This window comes from Rana temporaria, chromosome 8 (genome assembly GCF_905171775.1).
Source record: "Rana temporaria chromosome 8, aRanTem1.1, whole genome shotgun sequence".
Classification (NCBI taxonomy): Eukaryota; Metazoa; Chordata; class Amphibia; order Anura; family Ranidae; genus Rana; species Rana temporaria.
Window position 1 is genome coordinate 125,770,992 of NC_053496.1, and position 20,252 is coordinate 125,791,243.

At 41.7% G+C, this 20,252-nt stretch overlaps 1 protein-coding gene across 2 annotated transcripts in view; it reads left to right on the forward strand.

Moving 5' to 3' along the window:
* Window positions 1–20,252, forward strand: part of BMS1 (BMS1 ribosome biogenesis factor) — a 47,853-nt gene that overhangs the window by 19,190 nt on the left and 8,411 nt on the right. For both annotated transcript variants that reach the window (XM_040320674.1, XM_040320672.1), the window contains exons 11-20: window positions 1,904–2,005; window positions 2,876–3,027; window positions 3,487–3,568; window positions 4,071–4,147; window positions 6,394–6,585; window positions 7,828–8,016; window positions 9,097–9,277; window positions 10,975–11,033; window positions 14,340–14,462; window positions 15,444–15,591. In XM_040320674.1, the coding sequence (XP_040176608.1) occupies window positions 1,904–2,005; window positions 2,876–3,027; window positions 3,487–3,568; window positions 4,071–4,147; window positions 6,394–6,585; window positions 7,828–8,016; window positions 9,097–9,277; window positions 10,975–11,033; window positions 14,340–14,462; window positions 15,444–15,591 (1,305 nt within the window). The remainder of the gene's footprint in view (window positions 1–1,903; window positions 2,006–2,875; window positions 3,028–3,486; window positions 3,569–4,070; window positions 4,148–6,393; window positions 6,586–7,827; window positions 8,017–9,096; window positions 9,278–10,974; window positions 11,034–14,339; window positions 14,463–15,443; window positions 15,592–20,252) is intronic.

Below are 20,252 nucleotides of genomic sequence, written 5' to 3' on the forward strand. Positions count from 1 at the left end.
AGGCAGTAGAAAGAGTGTTTCTGAAATGAGAACTCTGGAGGCAAAAGCTACTTGCACTTTATTATGATCCTCATCATTTCATTACATAAAGTATTTGTTAATATCTTTAGGAGCACCTCTGGCATGCCAGGATGTGTTTTGTCATCCTTGTAGAATTTGAAAACTAATATTTCTTCTTGAAATATTTGGAAACATTTCCACAGAGCAAAGCTGAAATTTTCAAACTCTAGATGTTGTTCTCACCATTTTACTGCGAAACGGAAAAAAACAAACGATTTACTGGCCAAACTATAGGTGAACATTATGCATTGATGATGGAGAACATTTATTAGGAATCGGTTAAATATCAACTCATTTGTCCAGACAAATTTTACTGTCGGATAAGGCCTGAGAGGACAGGAACTATCTACTGTATTCCAACACCCACCCTACTGTAGAAGGTACAAGATGGAGCCTTTCCATTGCAGTGCCCCCTCGTGGCTGAAATGCATATGTCTTTTTGAGAACCGCATTGAGAAGTATGGTACATTGTTACTTGAACTGTATCTAATTGATGGAGAGTGTAATGAGGCTTAACCACTTCAGCCCCGGAAGGTTTGACCCCCTTAATGACAGGTCATTTTTTGCGATATGGCACTTGCGTCACTTTAACTGACAATTGCACTGTCGTGCGACATTGTACCCAAATAAAATTGATGTCCTTCTTCTTTTTTTTTTTTTCACAAATAAAGCCTTCTTTTGGTAGTATTTGATCACCTCCTGCGTTTTTTTTTTTTTTTTTTTTTGCGCTATAAACTAGGGCTGCAACTAACTATTATTTTCATAATCAATTAGTTGGCCAATTATTGTTTCGATTAATCGGATAATGGCCTTAAAAAAAAAAAGGTATTTAAAAAAAAATTTGGGGCCAATTTGTTGTTGGGCAGATTACAGATTTTTTTTTTTTTTTTTTTTTTCTTTTTAAAATGTTGGTGGGTGTAATCAATGTGATGTGATCTAATCGGCCGGATGAACTAGTGTGTTAGTGTGGTTTTTCTTTATTTCTTTATTTATTTTTTTAATCCAATTTAACTATGTTCCAGGATTTTTCTTCCGCTGAGAAAAAAATGTAAGACTTTGCAAGTCTTAGAAATCTTTCATTAAGGTCTTCATGTCATATAGATTGAATACCATGTCATTGATATAATATTTATCATTGTGAAAGAACATATTCCACATTTTTTTTTGGCTTTCTTATCTCTACTCCTGCAGGCAAGATCTCTTTGCCCACATTTCCTGGATTTTTCACCTGCGTTGGAGTTCTTGGTGTCCCATGTCTCCTGGTTTTTCTTTTTATATGTATATCTCATTAAAAAACAAATAGTCGAACCACCTGTAATGGCCAATGCAGGTGTGGAAGCCTTAGGAGGAGCACATGTGCAATTGAGTCCCCAGAAAAGGAAATTTTTTTAAATCTGAACTCCAAGCAAACTGCTTGATGAAATGCATACTGGGCTGTTTTCCCTGCCAAGTTTTGCATTGCATTTCTGGCACGGCAGGAAACCTACTTTTTTTTTTCTTTTCTCCCCTGCCCCGGCAATGGAAATGAGAAGCTTAAAACTGATGAGGGCTGATATATCTATATATCTCTCCCTTGTTAGCACATGAGTACTGCAGCACAACTGGCTAGCTTTTTGTGCTGCTTCCCTTTCTTGCAGTCCGAGCTTTGCTGTGCCGATACTTTGCTTGCTTTTAAAAGGATGCATGTAATTTCCTAATGCATACAGAGCTGCATTAATTTGTGTCTCTTGCATATATGCATGGAGTTCAACGTTAAGTGTTTTATCTTCCTAGCTTAGTCTATAAGTCCAAAACGCATTGACCTTTTATATTTTATGGTTGATTAATTTAAAACTGTTTGCAGGTGCGTTAAAGTGGAAAGAAGACTTGAAGAAAAAGGCTGCTGAAGTTTTCCTTCGTCATCAACAATCTGTTCCTAATCTCCGAAAACTTGTATATGGAACAGGTACATTACGTTGCAGGCCAATGTTGTTGTGAAATCACATCTACCTACACTGTGAGAATATGCAGGCTAGACTGGGCTTCGTCTTTAAAAATCAAACAAAACAAGTCTGTTTTTCTATCTATATACGTTTTTAGATCCAAGGCCCCATTCACACCTGCACATTCCTGAAAATGATCTACTTTTCTCAAGTAGGGCAACCCATTCATGACAAACGCAAACAACAAAAAGAAAAACATGCATAAGTACATTGCGCAGGTGTGAATGGGCCTTGGGGCTGGTATTTTGATTAAACCAATAAGTAACATAATAAAAAAAAAACGATCTTTTCAATGGAATTCTAGCCAAAATATTTATTACTGTCTGTGTCCCTGTTGGGGAGAATCTCCTCACTTTTTCCTGAAGAAATGAAGGACAATCCCCCATTGGGCATATGATGGCAATTGAAAACCTTACTGAGCTTATATGTCTTCCCTACTTGATCCTCAGGTGGCTGGTGTTCTGTTTAACCTCTTCACGTAGGCCGAACGCATATGTGTGGCCCTGTTAAAACCACTTACCGCACTGGTAGCGCACTCCCAGCATGGTAGGTGTCAGTTACCGGAAAAGTTCCAGATGCATACTAGCGATTGGGAGCTTTCCGATCATGTGACCGCCTTGACAGCCACTCGGAGCAGTCAAATGACCTGAATGGCTGCCTCCGCCTGTGGCCCTTCAAACCCTTAAAGGGCTGGGAAGCGTACAACGGAAAGGGATTAAATAGATTTTGTTTGTGCGTGTAAAATAATATACATTTTTTTTATTTAATATAATTATAAAAAAAAGTTTTATGTGAGTGTTTAGTGTTTTTCATTTGGTTTCTGTTGCATTTAGTGGCTGATGAGGAAGATGAGGCTGATAAGGCAGAAGAACTAGGTGGCCTGTTCCACGTCAGTCGTCCAGAGAAGGAATCTAGAAGAGCAGCGAATGCCCTGGACTGCTCCAAATTTGTGGTTGAGAGCCCTCAGGACTGGGATGCTGAAGAGGTATGCTTTTTTTTTTTTTTTTTTTTTTTTTTCCCCACTGCATTAGAGTTTTTAAAACTGTAAGATGGCCCACCCTCCCTGTCCTCTTCCCTACCGTATTTGCATTGGCCCTTGTATCCTCTGGCATCAAAGATAGCAGGAAATATGGGGTCGTAACCTTGAAACACCAAACTGGTACAAATGGGCTAAGGAATCTTTAACTAATTTGGATAACCCCCACAACCCAAAGATGGGGTCATGTGGGGGGAGGGTAAAAGCTAGGGTAAAAGAAAAGTTCCTGTCTACTATTGGTCCCCAGGATCCTTCTGAGTGCAACATTTTTTTTTTATCTGAATGTTACACTGGCATAGTTCTATATAATAATAATTAGGCATATTTACGATGTAACAGGTTTACTTGAAGCACAATAGAAATTGATAGTTCTTGTTGTTCAGAATTTATTTTCCTGTGTCCTTTTAGGTCATGGACTGCATCCGGGACTGTTTTGTAACTGGCAAATGGGAGGCGGATAAAGATGCAGAAAAATTGCTGGAGGAAGATGGTAAGTGCTGCCCACATATACTATACATTATTACATAAAATGGAAGCAAGGGTAATTAATTTTAAGGCTTCTAGTTTTTTCTGATCAGTGCTGCTCTTACTGCAGAGAGATCTTCTCCAAAAGATTTTGAGCCCGTTTGTTTTGTTGGTGCCAGTTGCCAGCATTGCAATAAAGTAGAACAAAAAAATCCCCAATACTTTCCAGGAATATGACAACATCATCATAGCCATGGTCACTGCTGAAAGACCAGGATGATCGATATCATATGCTCAGCAAGACAGTAATTTTGGCTTGCTACTGTGTCTCATTGGCCAAAGTTATTCGCACATCCGTAGTGTGTTTTTGACCGTACCAAATGGACTCCCATATAATCTGACATCTGAGAAGGCAACACACTTGCCTTTATTTGCTAAGTAAGTCAGTAGTAGTAGTAATGTCTTCAAAAAAAGAATAGAGGGTTTTTGGTGTAATAATATATACGGTATCTGTTTTCTGTTCACAGAAGAACTCTATGGTGATTTTGAAGATTTGGAGACGGGGAAGGTACAGAAGGGCAAACCAGAGCCTCAGGATGAAGATGTAAGAAATGGAATATAATGTCTCTCTCCTACAACATATCCAATTTTAATACTCCTAATATCAATACACATTTATAATACCAAGCAAAATGTTTAGAAGAGAATGTAGTGTGTGTGTGTGTGTGTGTTAGCTAGCTAGCTAGGTAAATGGAAAGATAGAGAGGTCAATAGCTCAACCTAAAATTTACAGACCGTTGGAATGAGTCCTGATACCCTCTTTTTAGAGGCATCCAGCTCCGCTGCGAGAACTGCAAGCCATCAGCCGCAAAAGACTGTTGATACTTATAGTTCATTCATTCACAGAACTCTTTGAATGACGCGACGGTGTGAGTGGAGCCCCGCACAGGCGTGTTCTTTTTTTTTTTTTTTTTTTTTTTTTTTTTTTAATTGTCCGTGGTTGCGAGGAGAAGATCCCCCACCTTGCTGTCACCATTACAAGGGGGGATTGGGGAGGGGCTTCAGGAATATGGTCCACCCTAAAAACGAGTGTAACATGTTCCCAAAGGTAAACGTTTCTTTTAATGCCCCCTCCTGAATAGCATATACGTACTTTTAGTTTGCTTCCTTACTGTTATGTTCAGTTGCTAGGAAAAGACATTTCTGTGTAAACGGCAAGTCACTCTAATAGAAACTTACACAGGCCCCCGTGTGACATTGCTGCGATAGTCACCAAGCACTAGTCCTTTCCAGGATATCAAGAATTTGCCGACACCTATGGAAAACGTTTTTGTTAGATCCATTATCTGTGCCATTTAACACACGAACACATTTTAGACATGCCTAAGAAAGCACTTGTAGAGCCCTTTTTATTAAGCCAAGAAAGTTTTCCATGGTCCAAGCCTACGGAGAATCCTTTGTATTCCTGGGATTTATCTGCCAGCAGGATGAACTGGATCTTCACCCAACCATAGTAGATGAGCATGTGAGCTGAGATACACCTGAAGTAGTTTGATTATTATTCACCAGAGGTGCCACTTGAGGAAGGAAAATTAGTGATACTATTTTTTTTTTATAACCAGAAGTACCATGTATTTTCTGCTGAAGTCTTCAACAAGAGGGCATAATAAAGGAAAACATGCTGCTGGGAAGTGGAGATTTTAAAGCAAACCTATTGTTTTGCCTTGCAAGGGCAAAGCACACAATTGTTTTAACCACTTGGGATCCGCGCTATGGACGAAAGACGTCCACAACGCGGCTCTCAAGTTCCGGGTGGACGTCCTGTTGTTGTCATTCCCCATGTGCGCCACTGGGGGCGCGCAGCGGGGAAGCAACGTGCCCGTCGCATCGCTCGGGAGCCGATGCTTGTCCCTGGCGGCCGCGATGTCCGCCGGGTACACGCGATCGTCTGTGACAGCAGAGACGTGGAGCTCTGTGTGTAAACACAGAGCTCCACGTCCTGTCAGGGAGAGAGGAGACCGATCTGTGTCCCTTGTACATAGGGACACAGCATCGGTCACCTCCCCCAGTCATTCCCCTCCCCCCACACAGTTAGAACACACCCAGGATACACATTTAACCCCTTCCTCACCCCCTAGTGTTAACCCCTTCGCTGCCAGTCACATTTATACAGTAATTAGTGCATTTTTGTAGCACTGATCGCTGTATAAATGTGAATGGTCCCAAAATTGTGTCAAAAGTGTCCGATACGTCCGCAATATCGCAGGCCTGACAAAAAAAAAACGCAGATCGCCGCAATTACTAGTCAAAAAAAAAAAAAATCATAAATCTATGCCCTATTTTGTAGGCACTATAACTTTTGCGCAAACCAATCAATATACGCTTATTGCGATTTTTATTTTTTATTTTTTTTTAAACAAAAATATGTAGAATATGTATCGGCCTAAACCGAGGGAATTTTTTTTTTTTTTTAAATTGGGATATTATTATAACAAAGTTACAAATATTGTGTTTTTTTTTTTTTTTTTTTTTCAAAATGTTCTCTTTTTATGTTTATAGCGCAAAAAAAAAATCGCAGAGATGATCAAATACCACCAAAAGAAAGCTCTTTGTGGGGAAAAAAATGATAAAAATATAATTTGGGTACAGTGTTGTATGACCGCGCAATTGTCATTCAAAATGCGTCGGCGCTGAAAATTGGTCTGGGCACGAAGGGGGTTTAAGTGCCCAGTAATGAAGTGGTTAAAATGGTCAAAGGCAAGAAGGAGAGCTGTATTCACTGCAGACGCACCAATTCATCTCCCTGCTTTAGTGCTGTCTATACATTTTCTGTATTTGTGTATTACGCAGAGTGAAGGTGAGGCTGAAGAGGGTGATGAAGAAGCAGGGGACAAGGCTGCTCCTGTAGAGGAGGATCAGAAGAATAAGCGTCTGGTGAAGAAACGTAAGCTAAAGGAGCGCTTTGATATGGAGTATGATGATGGGGATGCTGAAGCTACATACTTTGATGACCTGAAGGGCGAGATGCAGAAGCAGGCAGAGGTCAGCAGAATTATACACAGTTCCATTTAAATCACCTCCTTTATATATTTTATTTAATTTTTCATTTTGTGTCCTTTTCAACATTGTTTGCATATATTTGGCCTCAGGGAAGTGGGTCTTTATCTGTGGAGTTGCATGTATGTGTTTTTGCTAAAAAAAGCGCTGCACGGCAAGCAACCAGTAGAGAAGTCTCTTACTAACGATCGAACTGGGAGGCCCAGTTCCCGATCACCTGATCGCCTCTGATCAGTCACTGTACAGGCCACCCCTGTGTTTTCTCCTCCTGAATAGGTTTGATCTAGGTCAGTATTGGGCTTAGAGTATAGTATATTAAAGCATTTTTAATATACTATCAGTGTTGGTGCTTTACGTAGGAAGGAAAAAAGTCAAAATGCACGCTATGGTTTCTGGGCCCTACTACGTGTACAGACGTCAAATAACATACACATATGTGGTATCGCTGCGATCGTCGGGAGAAGGAAATTTTATTTTGGTTTGTTTAGCGGTAAGTTATAATAATGGAAAGTATATGACGGCTAAATTTTAATTTACATTTTTTACTATTTTGTGTCAGTTTTTTTTTTTATAATAAAAAAAAAAGAGATCCATTACCATTTACCAGCAAATGAAAACACAATTTGTCCTGAAAAGAAAACAAAGTATAAATTATCTGGGTAGTTGCGATGATATGTGCAGGCATTTAAGATTGTGTTTTTCCCTGTCAAGAAGGGATTACGATGTGTATTTTTGCATTACAGTAAAACCTTGGTTTGAGAGCGTTTTGCGAGACAAGCAAAATGTTTTGATACATTTTGCCTTGATATACAAGCGATGTCTTGCTATAAGAGTAGCGTCATTTCACAATTGAGTATATAAAAAAAGGAGAGGAGCCTCTAAGTGTAGCAGTATGATTACATTTAATGAAGGTACAACATTTAGCAACTTATTGCTACACTTAGAAATGCCTCTCTTCTTTTTTTTTTTTCTTTTATACCTTGTAAAAAAAATGCTTTGATATACAAGTGCTTTGGATTACAAGCATGTTTCTGGAACACATTTATGCTCGCAAACCAAGGTTTTGCTGTATGTTTTAATGTAATTGAGGAGATGAGACATCGGTTTCTTCATTCATTTTGGTAGTACTAATTTTTTTCTTCCTAAACGTTCGTTGTATGTTTGACTGCTGCTTCTACAATTTGCCTTCTGCTTCTTTCCTCTCATGCTTCTATATGCACTCCCCAGCTTAACCGCGCAGAGTTTGAAGACCAGGATGATGACATCCGCGTGCAGTATGAAGGTTTTCGGCCTGGCATGTACCTCCGCATAGAAGTGGAAAATATGCCCTGTGAATTTGTGGTGAACTTTGATCCTCATTATCCAATGATTTTAGGGGGACTGGGAAACAGTGAAGGAAATGTTGGATATATCCAGGTAAAGTTATTTCGGTTCACTGTTACTCCGTGTGTGTGTGTGTGTGTGTGTGTGTGTGTGTGTGTGTGTGTGTGTGTGTGTGTGTGTGTGTGTGTGTGTGTGTGTAAATATTTGCACAAAATTTCACAATCGAGTTAGGTTGAAAAAAAGGTCTCCCCCCCCCCCCCCCCCCCCCAATAACTTGAACCCTTCAAACCATAAACCTGTTCTAGAGGCACTCGCATACATACTTTCTCTGTTATTTTATTCTTATTTTCTTACAGATATTTTGAAAGTGTCATTATTTGTACACCGCACTTTACATATTGTATATTCACATTAGGCCAGGCTCTCAAGGAGCTTACAATCTAAGGTCCCTAACTCGCATGCATACATATACATACATACTAGGTCCAATTTAGACAGGAGTCAATTATCCTACCTCCTAGTGGTATTCTGGAGAGAGGTTCTGAGAATGATTACTACAGTGACAATAACTTTGGAACAAGAGGCGTAGGTCTGTTTGCTAGGACTGGTGGGGGGGAATATTGTCTCGAGGGAAAGGAGAACACAGGTCGGTTTGTTATTATTTTATGCGAGGAAAACAATAGTGTTAAACTGGAAAAAGCCAGAGGCTCCCTCAGTAGCACAGTGGAAAAACCTAGTAAACAGCAATCTGACATTTGTATAGAGAGACATACTGGAATAGAGGACAGGGGGAGAAATAAGAGAGTATGGGGAAACTGGATAGAGAACTCTGACAGCGTCAGGATAAAGGGGGTATACTGGGAGGTAATCGCACCATTGGGGAAGAGAGAGAGAGGAATGTATTGTATGGATGCTCTGAAGAGAGCAGAGGAATGTAATTGGAATATGAATAGAATGTAATTGGAATATGAATGTAATGTATATGTATGATTTTATTTTTGTTTGGAAAAAATTCAGAAAATTAATAAAGAGATTTATAAAAAAAAAATTATCCTACCTCCATGTCTCTGCATAGTGATAGGAATCTGCAAGTGTGAAAGTCAGAATAGTGAATATAAAGCTTGTCTGTAAGATGAATACATTTACAGTGCTGCTGCTATTCATTTTCTGTAGATGAGGCTGAAGAAGCACCGATGGCACAAAAGAATTCTAAAGACGAAAGATCCCCTCATCTTTTCCCTGGGCTGGAGGCGATTTCAAACTGTCCCCCTTTATTACATTGAAGATCACAATGGACGCCACCGGCTTCTCAAGTACTCGCCAGAACACATGCACTGTGGCGCCACTATATGGGGTAAGTACTCGATTCAGTCATATCGGGTAAAAGTGAAGATTTAAAGATGTATGAATCTTCTTTTTTTTTATTTTATTTTTTTATCACGTAATATTACATATTCTTACCAGCCAGCAGGTGGATTAGTATGCACTCTACGAAGGATCTTTGTGCCCCTGTTGTGCTAAAAGTGTCCTCAATAGCAGACACGCACATCCCCTCTTTAGCTGGATGCGAGTGAGTAGAGACACGAAAAGCACACAGTGCTGTGAGTGAGACGTGTGTGTAGTTGTAATCTGCTCTCCCATTGCGCTTAAAGTCAGTGAAGGGTGTTTTTTTTTTGTTGAAGTCACAAATCGCAGGATTACTATTGCGACAACACATCATCAGTAGGGTAAAACTAACCTGTCTCACGACGGTCTAAACCCAGCTCACGTTCCCTATTAGTGGGTGAACAATCCAACGCTTGGTGAATTCTGATCACAAGGGTTTTGCAAGAGCGGCCCCAATCCTCCTTTTCTGGGGTGCCTCTGGGCTCCTTCGCTTCTCGAATGCCCCCACAAAGAGCTGCATTCCATGGGAAAACTCATCTGGGCGTCCTGCTGTGTCCATTGACACCTTTGATCGACAGCAGCAGGAGCCAATAGCTCCTTCTGCTATCTGTCTAGCCAATAAGGACCCGATACAGCGGCTGGAGATGCTGTGTTCGTCCCCATCGCTGGACGATCGGGTTCAGTTAACAAAAGGGGGGCTGTTGCAGCACAGTAGGTTTTTCACCTTTAATGCATGGAATGCATTAAGGTGATAGACCACAAGGGTTTACAACTACTTTAAAGCCTAAAGTGTTACTAAATCCAGGACCCTGTATTCACTATATCTGGACTCACACAGTACACAGAACATGGAAATGCAATTATTTTAGTAAATATAAACTGATAAATACCTTTTGTTAACAGCAGTATATAGCAGTCTTGTGACTTCTATCAGTGTACAGCCGAGCACTGGTTAAAGCTTGAAGGATGAGTTTTCATTCTCTGATTGTCCTTTGAGGCTCCATGACGCCTGACTTTCTGTCTAGAGAGTGCTGATTGGCCCTGTGCTGATCATATGCACCCTCCCAAAAATAAAAACTCTCAAGCAATACACACCAAACTGAGCATGTGCAGAGTGACTCAAAAGGCTCTGTCTTATCAGGAGATGGAATTGAAGATGGGATCAAACCGCTTTTTTTCACAATGTGGAGGATTAACCCCCTAAAAAGCATGCTTTTACTGCACATACAGACATATTTTACTGCTAAATACAGAATTGAAATACAAATATGAGACGGGTGTTCTCTTTTTGGATTCCTGTTTAGCCACTTTTATGATGGCTGCGTCAGTAACTCTAGGTCAAAATACCCCAACCTAATGATTGAACTGTAAATTGGCAGCTCTCCATTTTCCTGTCTGTATGTGCATTTAGCAAAGTCTGATTGGATTATAGTACTGTCCCTCCCAGTGATGTACAGCAGATGACTGGAGGCTGATATTGAGATGAATTCAGGTTCTTACACAAGCTGTGTTGAAATGTTTTATATTTTTTAAATAACTGCTTTACTTGACAGGTTTTATATATGCATGGACTCAAACTTCAAATGTTAAATTTGCAATAATATGTTGTTAATATTTGTATCCATAAGATCCACACAACTAATTTGTATTACTGTTTGTGTTCAGGGCCCATCACCCCCCAGGGAACCGGCTTTCTGGCTGTTCAGTCTGTTAGTACCACAACAGTGAGTATATACCCTACACACAAACATTTTGTGTTTTTTTTTTTTTTTTTTTTTTTTTTTTTTATTACAGCGTATATAAGCTCAAGAAAAATAAAAATGGTAGTATTGCAGCTTACTGGTTAATTTCAATTTTCATTTTCCCGCTTTAAGGCTGCATTCACACCTAAGTGTTTTAGCTCATAAAACGCCCAACAAGCAAAACCCCATTCTTTTCAATGGCACCTGTTCACATCTGAGCGTTTTGTCACCTGAAGCAAAACGCCTGAAGCTCAAAAAAGAACATGAGCTTCTTTTGGGGCAGATTACAGACGTTTTTCTGCCTTTTACATTTGTGACCACAACAAAAGCATGGTTTAGATCGCGCAAATTTTGAAACTTTCAGTTGTGAATGCAGCCTTAAAGTGGTTCTAATGCTGCGTACACACGATCGGAAATTCCGACAAGAAACCTGTGGATTTTTTTCCGACAGAATATTGGCTCATACTTGTGTTGCATACACACAGTCACACAAAATTCCGACTGTCAAGACCGCGGTGACGTACAACACGTTCGAGTGAAAATCAATAGGCAGTGCGGCTCTTCTGCTTGATTCCGGGGAATGCGTGGAATTTTGTGCGTCAGAATTGCATACAGACGATCAGAATTTCCGACAATAACTTTTCTTGACGCAAAAATTAAGAACCAGCTCTCAAATTTTTTCTGTCAAATTCTGACAGAAAAAGTCAGATGTAGTCTGGAGCCTACACTCGCAAGCTACAAGTTCACATCGAACTTTTCTTGGAGGAAATTCCGACAGTGTGTATGTGGCATTAGGGTTCTTTTTTCTTTTATCTTTTTAATGCAAAATGAGTACACCCCCTTGAAAAGTACGATTTTAATCAATATCTCAATGAACACAAGAACAATTTCCAAAATGTTGTCAAAACTGAGTTTTATAGAACATTTTTTTTAGCTCATTACATGAAAGTAGGGCCGAAGGTTAATAATACCACTTGGATTACAAAATCGTCAGTTTTACTCCAAATTAGTTGATGTAAAAATGAATACACCCTACAACAAAAACGACTCCATCTAGTGTTTTGTATGATTTGTAAGGACCGCACCAAGTCTTCTAGGCATGGAATGAACAAGTTGGCGACATAGGTTTTTACATTCTTAAAGAACAGCCTCTCTTAGAGCCTGGATGGAGAGTGATGCTCAACTTGTCTCTTCAGAATTCCCCATAGGTGTTTGGTTGGGTTTAGATCAGCAGACCTATTTGGCCACTGAATCACTTTTCTTCATGTTCTTCATCAAAAATGTAACAGGGGCTTTAGATGTGTGTTTTGGATCATTGTCATGTTGGAAGAGTGCATGACGACCAATGGTATGGAGTGATGGTAGCATCTTCTCCTTTCCATATAGAGCAGCACATCTGTGAATTCATAATACCATCAATGAAATCAGCTCCCCAACACCAGAAGCACTCATGCAGCTCCACAGAAGGGCACTGCCACCACCATGTTTGACTGTAGGCACTGTGAATTTTTCTTTATGCGCCTCACCTTTGCGACACCGTTCAGTTTTGAAGCCATCAGTGCCACAAAACTTTTTTTATCTTGGTCTCATCATTCCAGAGTACAGAGTCCCAGTAGTCTTCTTCTTTTTCAGCATGGGCCCCGGCAAATTCTAGCCTGGCTTTTTTTGTGCACGGGCTTTAGGAGAGGCTTCCTTTGTGGACAACACCCATGTCATTGCTCTGCAGTATTGTGTCGTGGGAAACAATCGCCCCACTTTGGCTTTCTAATCCTTTAGTCAACTTGCATGGAGATTTTTTTCAACCCTTATCAGAAGATACTCCTGTCGAGGTGTTAACCTCTGTGGACGGCCTGGACGTTTGTGAGATGGCTGCAGTTCCATCTTTCTTAAATTTTTGTATCACTTTTGCTACAGTATTCTGACAAATGAGTAAAGCATTGCTGATCTTCTTGTAGCCTTCACCTTTCTCGTGTAAAAGTCTTTTCTTTTTCAGGCCTTGTGATATTTCTCTTCCATGTGGTGCCATTGCTGACACCATGAAATGGGAGGTTTTTTTTTTTTTAAGTAACACCCTTTTATAGTCCACTGCCTGCTGGACACCTGTTTAATGAATATTTAGACTTGCCTGTAGTTGAATTTTTGTTAATTAGGATTTTGTTGTCTAAAATTTCGCTTTTTTTCTAAGACCCCTTTCACGCAGGGTTACTTTGCAGGCGCTATAACGCAAAAAATGGTACCTGAAAAGCGACTTGAAACAGCCGCTGCTATCTCTCCCGAGGGCTTTCACACTGGAGCGGTGCGCTAGCAGGACGGTAAAAAAAAGTTCTGCTAGCCGCATCTTTGGAGTGGTGTGTGTGTATACTGCTTCTCCACCGCTCCTGCCCATTGAAATGAATGGGGCACCGTGGCTACACCGCCTCTGCAGAGGTGCTTTGCGGTGGTTTTTAACCCTTTCTTGGCCGCTAGTGGGGGTTAAAACTGCCCCCGCTAGCGGCCGAATAGTGCTGCGAAATTGACCGTAAAGTGCCACTAAAAATATCGGCTCTTAACCGCCGACCCCGCCCGAGTGTGAAAGGGGTGTATTCATTTTTGCAACATGGTCTTAAATGAATTTGTTAAAAAAAAAAAAAACTTTTCTGTGTGTGCAAATTAACAAATCTTGGTAGCAATCAATGGCCCGCATTTGTGGGAGTAGTTCGTAGTATAGTGACCAATAGAAAATGTAAATTCTGAAAGGAAAGTAAAAGTTTTCTGACCGATCTGTTGGGGTGTACTCATTTATGCTGAGCACTGTATGTGGAATGTTTGGAATATCTGTCCTGGTAATGGACAAGTAATAACGCTGTCATTTACTGCTCACATTTTAAGATTTGCGTGCTAAAATCTCCAAAACATTTTTCCCCCATATTAAGCTGACCACATTTAAATAAAGAACAATCCCCCTCAGAAGTGTTTGTTGTGTCCCATGTCTCCAACAGTTGTACACATGGAGCTGTTTAAAAATGTAGAACATGTGTGTAGCAGCTACAGTGTTCATAGCACAGTCTTTGACACCACACTCTTCTTGCTGACTGACTTTGTTCTTAAAGCTCGGTGGCACAGAAAACAAATCATTCAGGGCATCTGATTGTGACAGGTTGCATATTTGCATGCTGCTTTCTAAACCTTCCCCAGTTACCTCTCTCAAATGTTAGAGCAGACCTCACCAAAACATCAGATGGGGACATTAAGTAATACTCTGTTGGTCCGTAATGTACATTTCTAATAGGATTGTTTCTTTTCTTCTAGGCAGAATTCCGTATAGCTGCTACAGGTGTTGTCCTAGATCTGGACAAATCTATCACGGTGGTGAAGAAACTCAAGTTGATAGGATATCCCTGCAAGATCTATAAAAATACTTCTTTTATTAAGGTACCAACTCAACTCTAATACTTTCTTGCTCTCTCTAAAACATGTTAGTAGGTTAATTGGCTCCTGTTTAGTATGTGCATGTATGATTGTGAGTTGGGGACCTTGGATTGTAAGCGTGCACATAAGTATCCTGTTGCTGGCCACACGTTACAATCTGATTAAACAACCTTGTTGAGAATTGTCACAATCTGTGTAGTGCAAGTCCCTGCCTGGACAATTCATTTAAAGCGGGAGTTCACCCATAAAACTGTTTTTTCAAACAATCCCCTTAGATTCCTGCTCGTTCGGTCTAGGGGAATCGGCTATTTGTTTTAAAATATGATCCGTACTTACCGTTTTCGAGATGCATCTTCTCCGTCGCTTCCGGGTATGGGTCTTCGGGAGCGGCCGTTCCTTCTTGATTGACAGTCTTCCGAGAGGCTTCCGACGGTCGCATCCATCACGTCACAAGTAGCCGAAAGAAGCCGAAACGTCGGTGCGGCTCTATACTGCGCCTGCGCGCCGACGTTCGGCTTCTTTCGGAAAATCGTGACGCGATGGATGCGACCGTCGGAAGCCTCTCGGAAGACTGTCAATCAAAATAGGAACGCCCAGTCCCGCAGCCCATACCCGGAAGCGGCGGAGAAGATGCATCTCGTAAACGGTAAGTACGGGTCATATTTTAAAACAACTAGCCGATTCCCCTAGACAAAACGAGCATGAAGCTAAGGGGTAAAAAGTGTCATGCGCGGGTGAACCTCCGCTTTAAGTTCTATCCATTCAAGTAGCCCCTTACACAATATAGTTGTTGGTCGATCTGAAGGAGATTGTACAATTCGAATGCAACATGTATGAGCAGCATAAAGGGGATCTTTATGGTCTCCCTTATTTGTATTTGACTGATGTGCCCTAATGTTCAGTTTATAGAAAAACACATTTTGAATGTCCTTTTTTTGTTTGCTGTAATTTTTCCCAATATTTTACTCCTATTTTTTATCTTAGGGGATGTTCTCTTCTGTTCTTGAAGTTGCTAAATTTGAAGGTGCGTCAGTCCGCACGGTGAGTGGTATTCGAGGGCAGATCAAAAAAGCCTTGCGGACCCCTGAGGGGGCTTTTAGAGCAACGTTTGAGGACAAGCTGTTAATGAGTGGTGAGTGATTGGTGCTTCCGAGAGGTGCAAATTTCTGCATGTCATCCTTACAGGCTGGCCTGAGGAGAGTCTGACATTCTCATTTCTGTATTATGGTGTATCTTTTGATTTGCTGATGACTGGTTTTATTTCTCTGAAGAAAAGTGATTTGAAATGTGAGGCGACCGATGCAATATGTTGCTGTAAAGGTCCTAATAAATAAGGTGTGTCAAATACTCTGCAGTGATTCATGCATCCAGGCATTGGTTAAAGTACCTGATATTGACTGTAGTTCTTCATTGGGTTTCTCTGTTGCATATTTTATGTTCCTTGGTGATTTTTGTATGCTTCTCAGTGATACTATGTGTGGTCTCCGGTGAAGTAAAAAGGTTTAGCAAACCTTTAAAGCGGGGGTTCCGGACATAATTTATTTTTTTTGCAATATAAAATTGATTGCACTAAATCCCCAATCGTTATTGAAAGTAGTGCTAATACTTACCCGATATCCTCTCGGCGATCCTGTGGCCGTTTCCATCATATCTGTAGGCATGTGAAGCCCAGTTCCTGTGTCTTCCTCTTTTTTTCACAGAGAAGTGCATGCTGGGTAACCAGTATGCACCTCTTGATCTCGCGCATGCGCAGTAGAACGACGCTTGTAGACTTTTCGGCTGAGTTTAGCGCACAGAATCCTGGTAAATTATGACACTAATTTTCCAGGAGGCAACTCGATTTAGGAAGGGCAGAAGACCCACCGCGGTCCACGAACTAGGCAGATTAGCAAATCTGTGTAGTAACACCATATTACAGGCAAGAAAAAAATATATAAAGAAAAAGTTTTATTTAAGATTACAAGGAAACCATTGAAAAGAAGTTTATTTTTAGGGTGGACCTCCGCTTTAACAAATACATTTCACTGTATAACTTTTATTATCTGTTGGTCCCACAAGTTTGTATTTAAAATCACCTGCAGTTTCCCCTACTGATGGCCCATACAGGGCTGTAAAAGAATGTCTGACCACTGTGTGTAAGTTATGTGGTAAAGACGTGAGGATAGCTAGTTCCAGCAGAGAAATGTCAGTGTGGAAGAGCCTAACTGAAGACAGGTGGATTTGGCACTCAAAAGGAAGAGCCTGTTAAGTGTATTCTGGGAAAACCATTGATACTGAGGCAGCATTATATGTTAAAATTGGAGCTTGGTGATATTCTAAATGCACCACCTCCTAATTATATAGAACAAACAATACACAGAGGGCAGAAAGATGGAGTTTTGAGGTACAGAATTTTTTTTATCAAAAAAATTGTTTTTATTGTATAGACAATATAAAATGACTATAAAATATTCGGGCAAGAACAGCCCAGTGTTTACAATACAGAAGAATGGTTGCCTCTACAGATTTCACCACAATCATGGCTTCATCTGGAGCTTCTGTAGTACGTTTACATACAATATCACTAAAATCAAAAATTCAAAAAACATACGTTTCTTTATCGTTACATCACGGGACACAGAGCGGCATTCATTACTATATGGGTTATATGAAGTACCTTCAGGTGATGGACACTGGCAATCTCAAACAGGAAATGCCCCTCCCTATATAACCCCCTCCCATAGGAGGAGTACCTCAGTTTTTACGCCAGTGTCTTAGGTGTTGGTCATGGTTTAGCTTGCCTCCGCATCCTTGGGATTAGGTGAGCTAACCGGTTCTGTCCAAAGGCCTCAGCGCTAAAGTGGTCAGTAACCGGGCCCCAAACCCTTGGGGTATAGCCCATAATGCTTTTCTTTTTAGAGAGCTGGACCCTGGGCCCAGAACTTAGAAACCTTTGGGGGCCTAATGTTTCTGTTGCCAGGGTGCTATATGGGCCCAGGACAGTGGATCCTTCATAGGAACCCAGGGCCTGAAGGTCTAGACATCCCCACGGAGATGGGGGAAGATTGGGCCTCTTGCTTGGCAAAGTCCTGCGGCATGGAGCAGGTAAGTGAGGGGAAAACTTGCGGAACTTGGTTCTTAGCAGGTTTTTTCTGGGGGGTCACAGGGGACATGCCTAAAGTTATGCGCTGCATCTGGCAAACTAGTCACATATCTTAATGATAGGATGGCTCTATGTGTATTATTCCCCATAAGAAGTGACCTCCCTTGTAGTGTTGGAAAAGCATTGAGTGGGGCCTGTGTGATATAATGTGTATGTGTGTGTCAGAGAGCTGTGCTTACCTGCAAGCCTCCAGGCGATGCTCCATCAGTCTTCCTCCTCAGAGCCTGCAAAGCAGGCAAAACGCTGACCTCCTCGTGGTTCCAGGAGGAGCAGAGAGGCTCCCTTCCCCCCAACCCCCCCCCCCCCTGTCGGCGCGCGCGTCCCCGTGTTATAGGCGCAATTCGCGCCGTTTAGCTGAGGGGGGGAAGGGCGGGTCAGTGGCTTAAAGGGTCACTAAAGGAATTTTTTTTTTTAGCTAAATAGCTTCCTTTACCTTACTGCAGTCCTGGTTTCATGTGCTCATTGTTCGTTTTTGCTTTGATGTTGCTGTAAATCCTCTCTGTTCTGGACACTCCCTGGTTGCCTTTTTCCTGATAACCACAGTACTGGGAGATTTCTCACGGTGGTCACTAATCAAGGAGGTGTGTGTAAAACGAAACTGGATTGGTGCTGAGGAGTTTTAGACAAAGTATCACTGCTCTCTATTGGCTGACTGCCCTCTAGTGGCTCTCTGTACATCAGAGAACCAGCAAACAACAGCAAAAACGAAACTACACTGCAGGCACATTATATGATTGTTTTTTTATCTATTTTTAATCATTTTTAAAAGGAATCAGTTAACTATTATGTCTCTATGCCCTGTAAACAGTCATTTCAGCTAAAAAAAATTTTTCCTTTAGTGACCCTTTAAGGAAGGGGCGGCCCTTCCTTTTTCGTTCCAACAGCTCATTCTAACATTGGAACTGAGGAGGAAAAGACCAGAGCGGCAGCACGGGGCGCCGAGGACACACAGTGGCCAGAAAGGATATTGCAGTCTTCAGAAGACTGTTTTCAAGCCTAGAAATAGGCTGTTTCTTTTCCATCTCATAGTTTTTCTTTGCAATACTACTCAGGGGGACAGAATGCTTTTTCTTTCCTGGATTTGAAACAAAAAACGAAAAAAAAAAAAAAAGAAGATTGAAAAAAAAAAAAAAAAAAAGTCATCTAGGGGAGAGGAAGCATTTTTTATCCCCCAAACAGGTGTTTGGGCAATTAACTATTTATAGTTCCAAGTACCAATAAGCTAGCAGGTGTACCTCGGTATTGTACCATGGCATCCGGGTCAGAGGGTACAAGAGGTGGGGATTCCCCCAGAGAGTCTGAGGTCTCGGACAAAGTTATGCCGCTGCTTTCCCCAGAAGGAGCCTTGGGGCCATCGGGATCTGGGGCTGGAGCTGGCGCGGGTCAGTCCAACCCTAAGATAGTCACGGATGAGGTATTACTCACCTCTTTAAAAGAGATGGAGAAAAGAATGGGAAAAATGATAGCCACAGCTATGCGGGGCAGTAAACGGATTAGATCTCCGTCGCCCGAGCGCGGACCCTCAGAAGAGGAGGTCCTTTCCTCAGGGGAATTGGACGACCTCTTGGACAAGGACCAAGTGGGTTCAGGGATCGAAGATCCGGATACAGAGGAATCTGGAGCAGTCTCCCAAGGGGAGAGCTGGTGGATTCAAGCCTTAACGGACTTGGTCCATAGTGCATTCAACTTGCCAGTACCAGATCTCCAGGTATCGACGGTTTCAGCTTTGGGCTCACTGAGGGCGCCTCAAAGCAATGCAGTGTTTCCGATCCATCCTCTACTAGAGGGAGTTTTGTTCCAAGATTGGAACAAGCCAGATAAGATCTTCTTACCACCTAAAAGATTCTCTGCCCTATATCCTATGGAGGATAAATTTTCCAAGAGATGGGCTACTCCTGCGGTGGACGCAGCCATTTCATGTGTTAACAAATCGTTAACATGCCCTGTAGAAAACATACAGGTGTTCAAGGATCCAGTTGATAAACGCTTGGAAGCACTACTTAAGAACTCCTTCACTACTGCAGGGGCAGTAGTACAGCCAGCTGTGGCTGCGATTGGGGTTGCTCAAGCATTATCGGATCAAATTAAGCAGATGCTTAAACTTATTCCTGCCCAGCAGGCCGAAGAATTTTCGGATGTCCCTAGGGCCATATGTTTTACGGTAGACGCAATTAGGGATTCTATCCAGCAAGCGTCACGTTTATCGTTATCCCTTATCCATATGAGAAGACTCTTATGGTTAAAGAGCTGGGAGGCCGAGCCCCCATGCAAGAAGCTCCTGGTAGGGTTCCCCTTCCATGGAGGTCGACTCTTCGGAGAAGACCTAGATAAATACATTCAGACCATTTCAAACGGCAAAAGTACTCTCTTGCCAACTAAAAAGAAGTTTCAGGGGCCTGCGTTTAAACGACAGTACTCCCCTGGGCAGGGGCCCTCTAATGCCAAACAGTATCGACGGCCTCCTGCGAAAGCAAACTTCGGCTTCAACAGCAAGTCGCAAGGACAGGCTGCTAGAGGCAGAAAGCAGTGGTTTCGCAAACCAGCCCCCAAGCCGACCTTATGAAGGGGCGCCCCCACCCACGAAGGTGGGGGGAAGGCTGCGACTCTTTTCAGAGGTTTGGGAAGCCAGCATTCCCGACGAGTGGGTACGG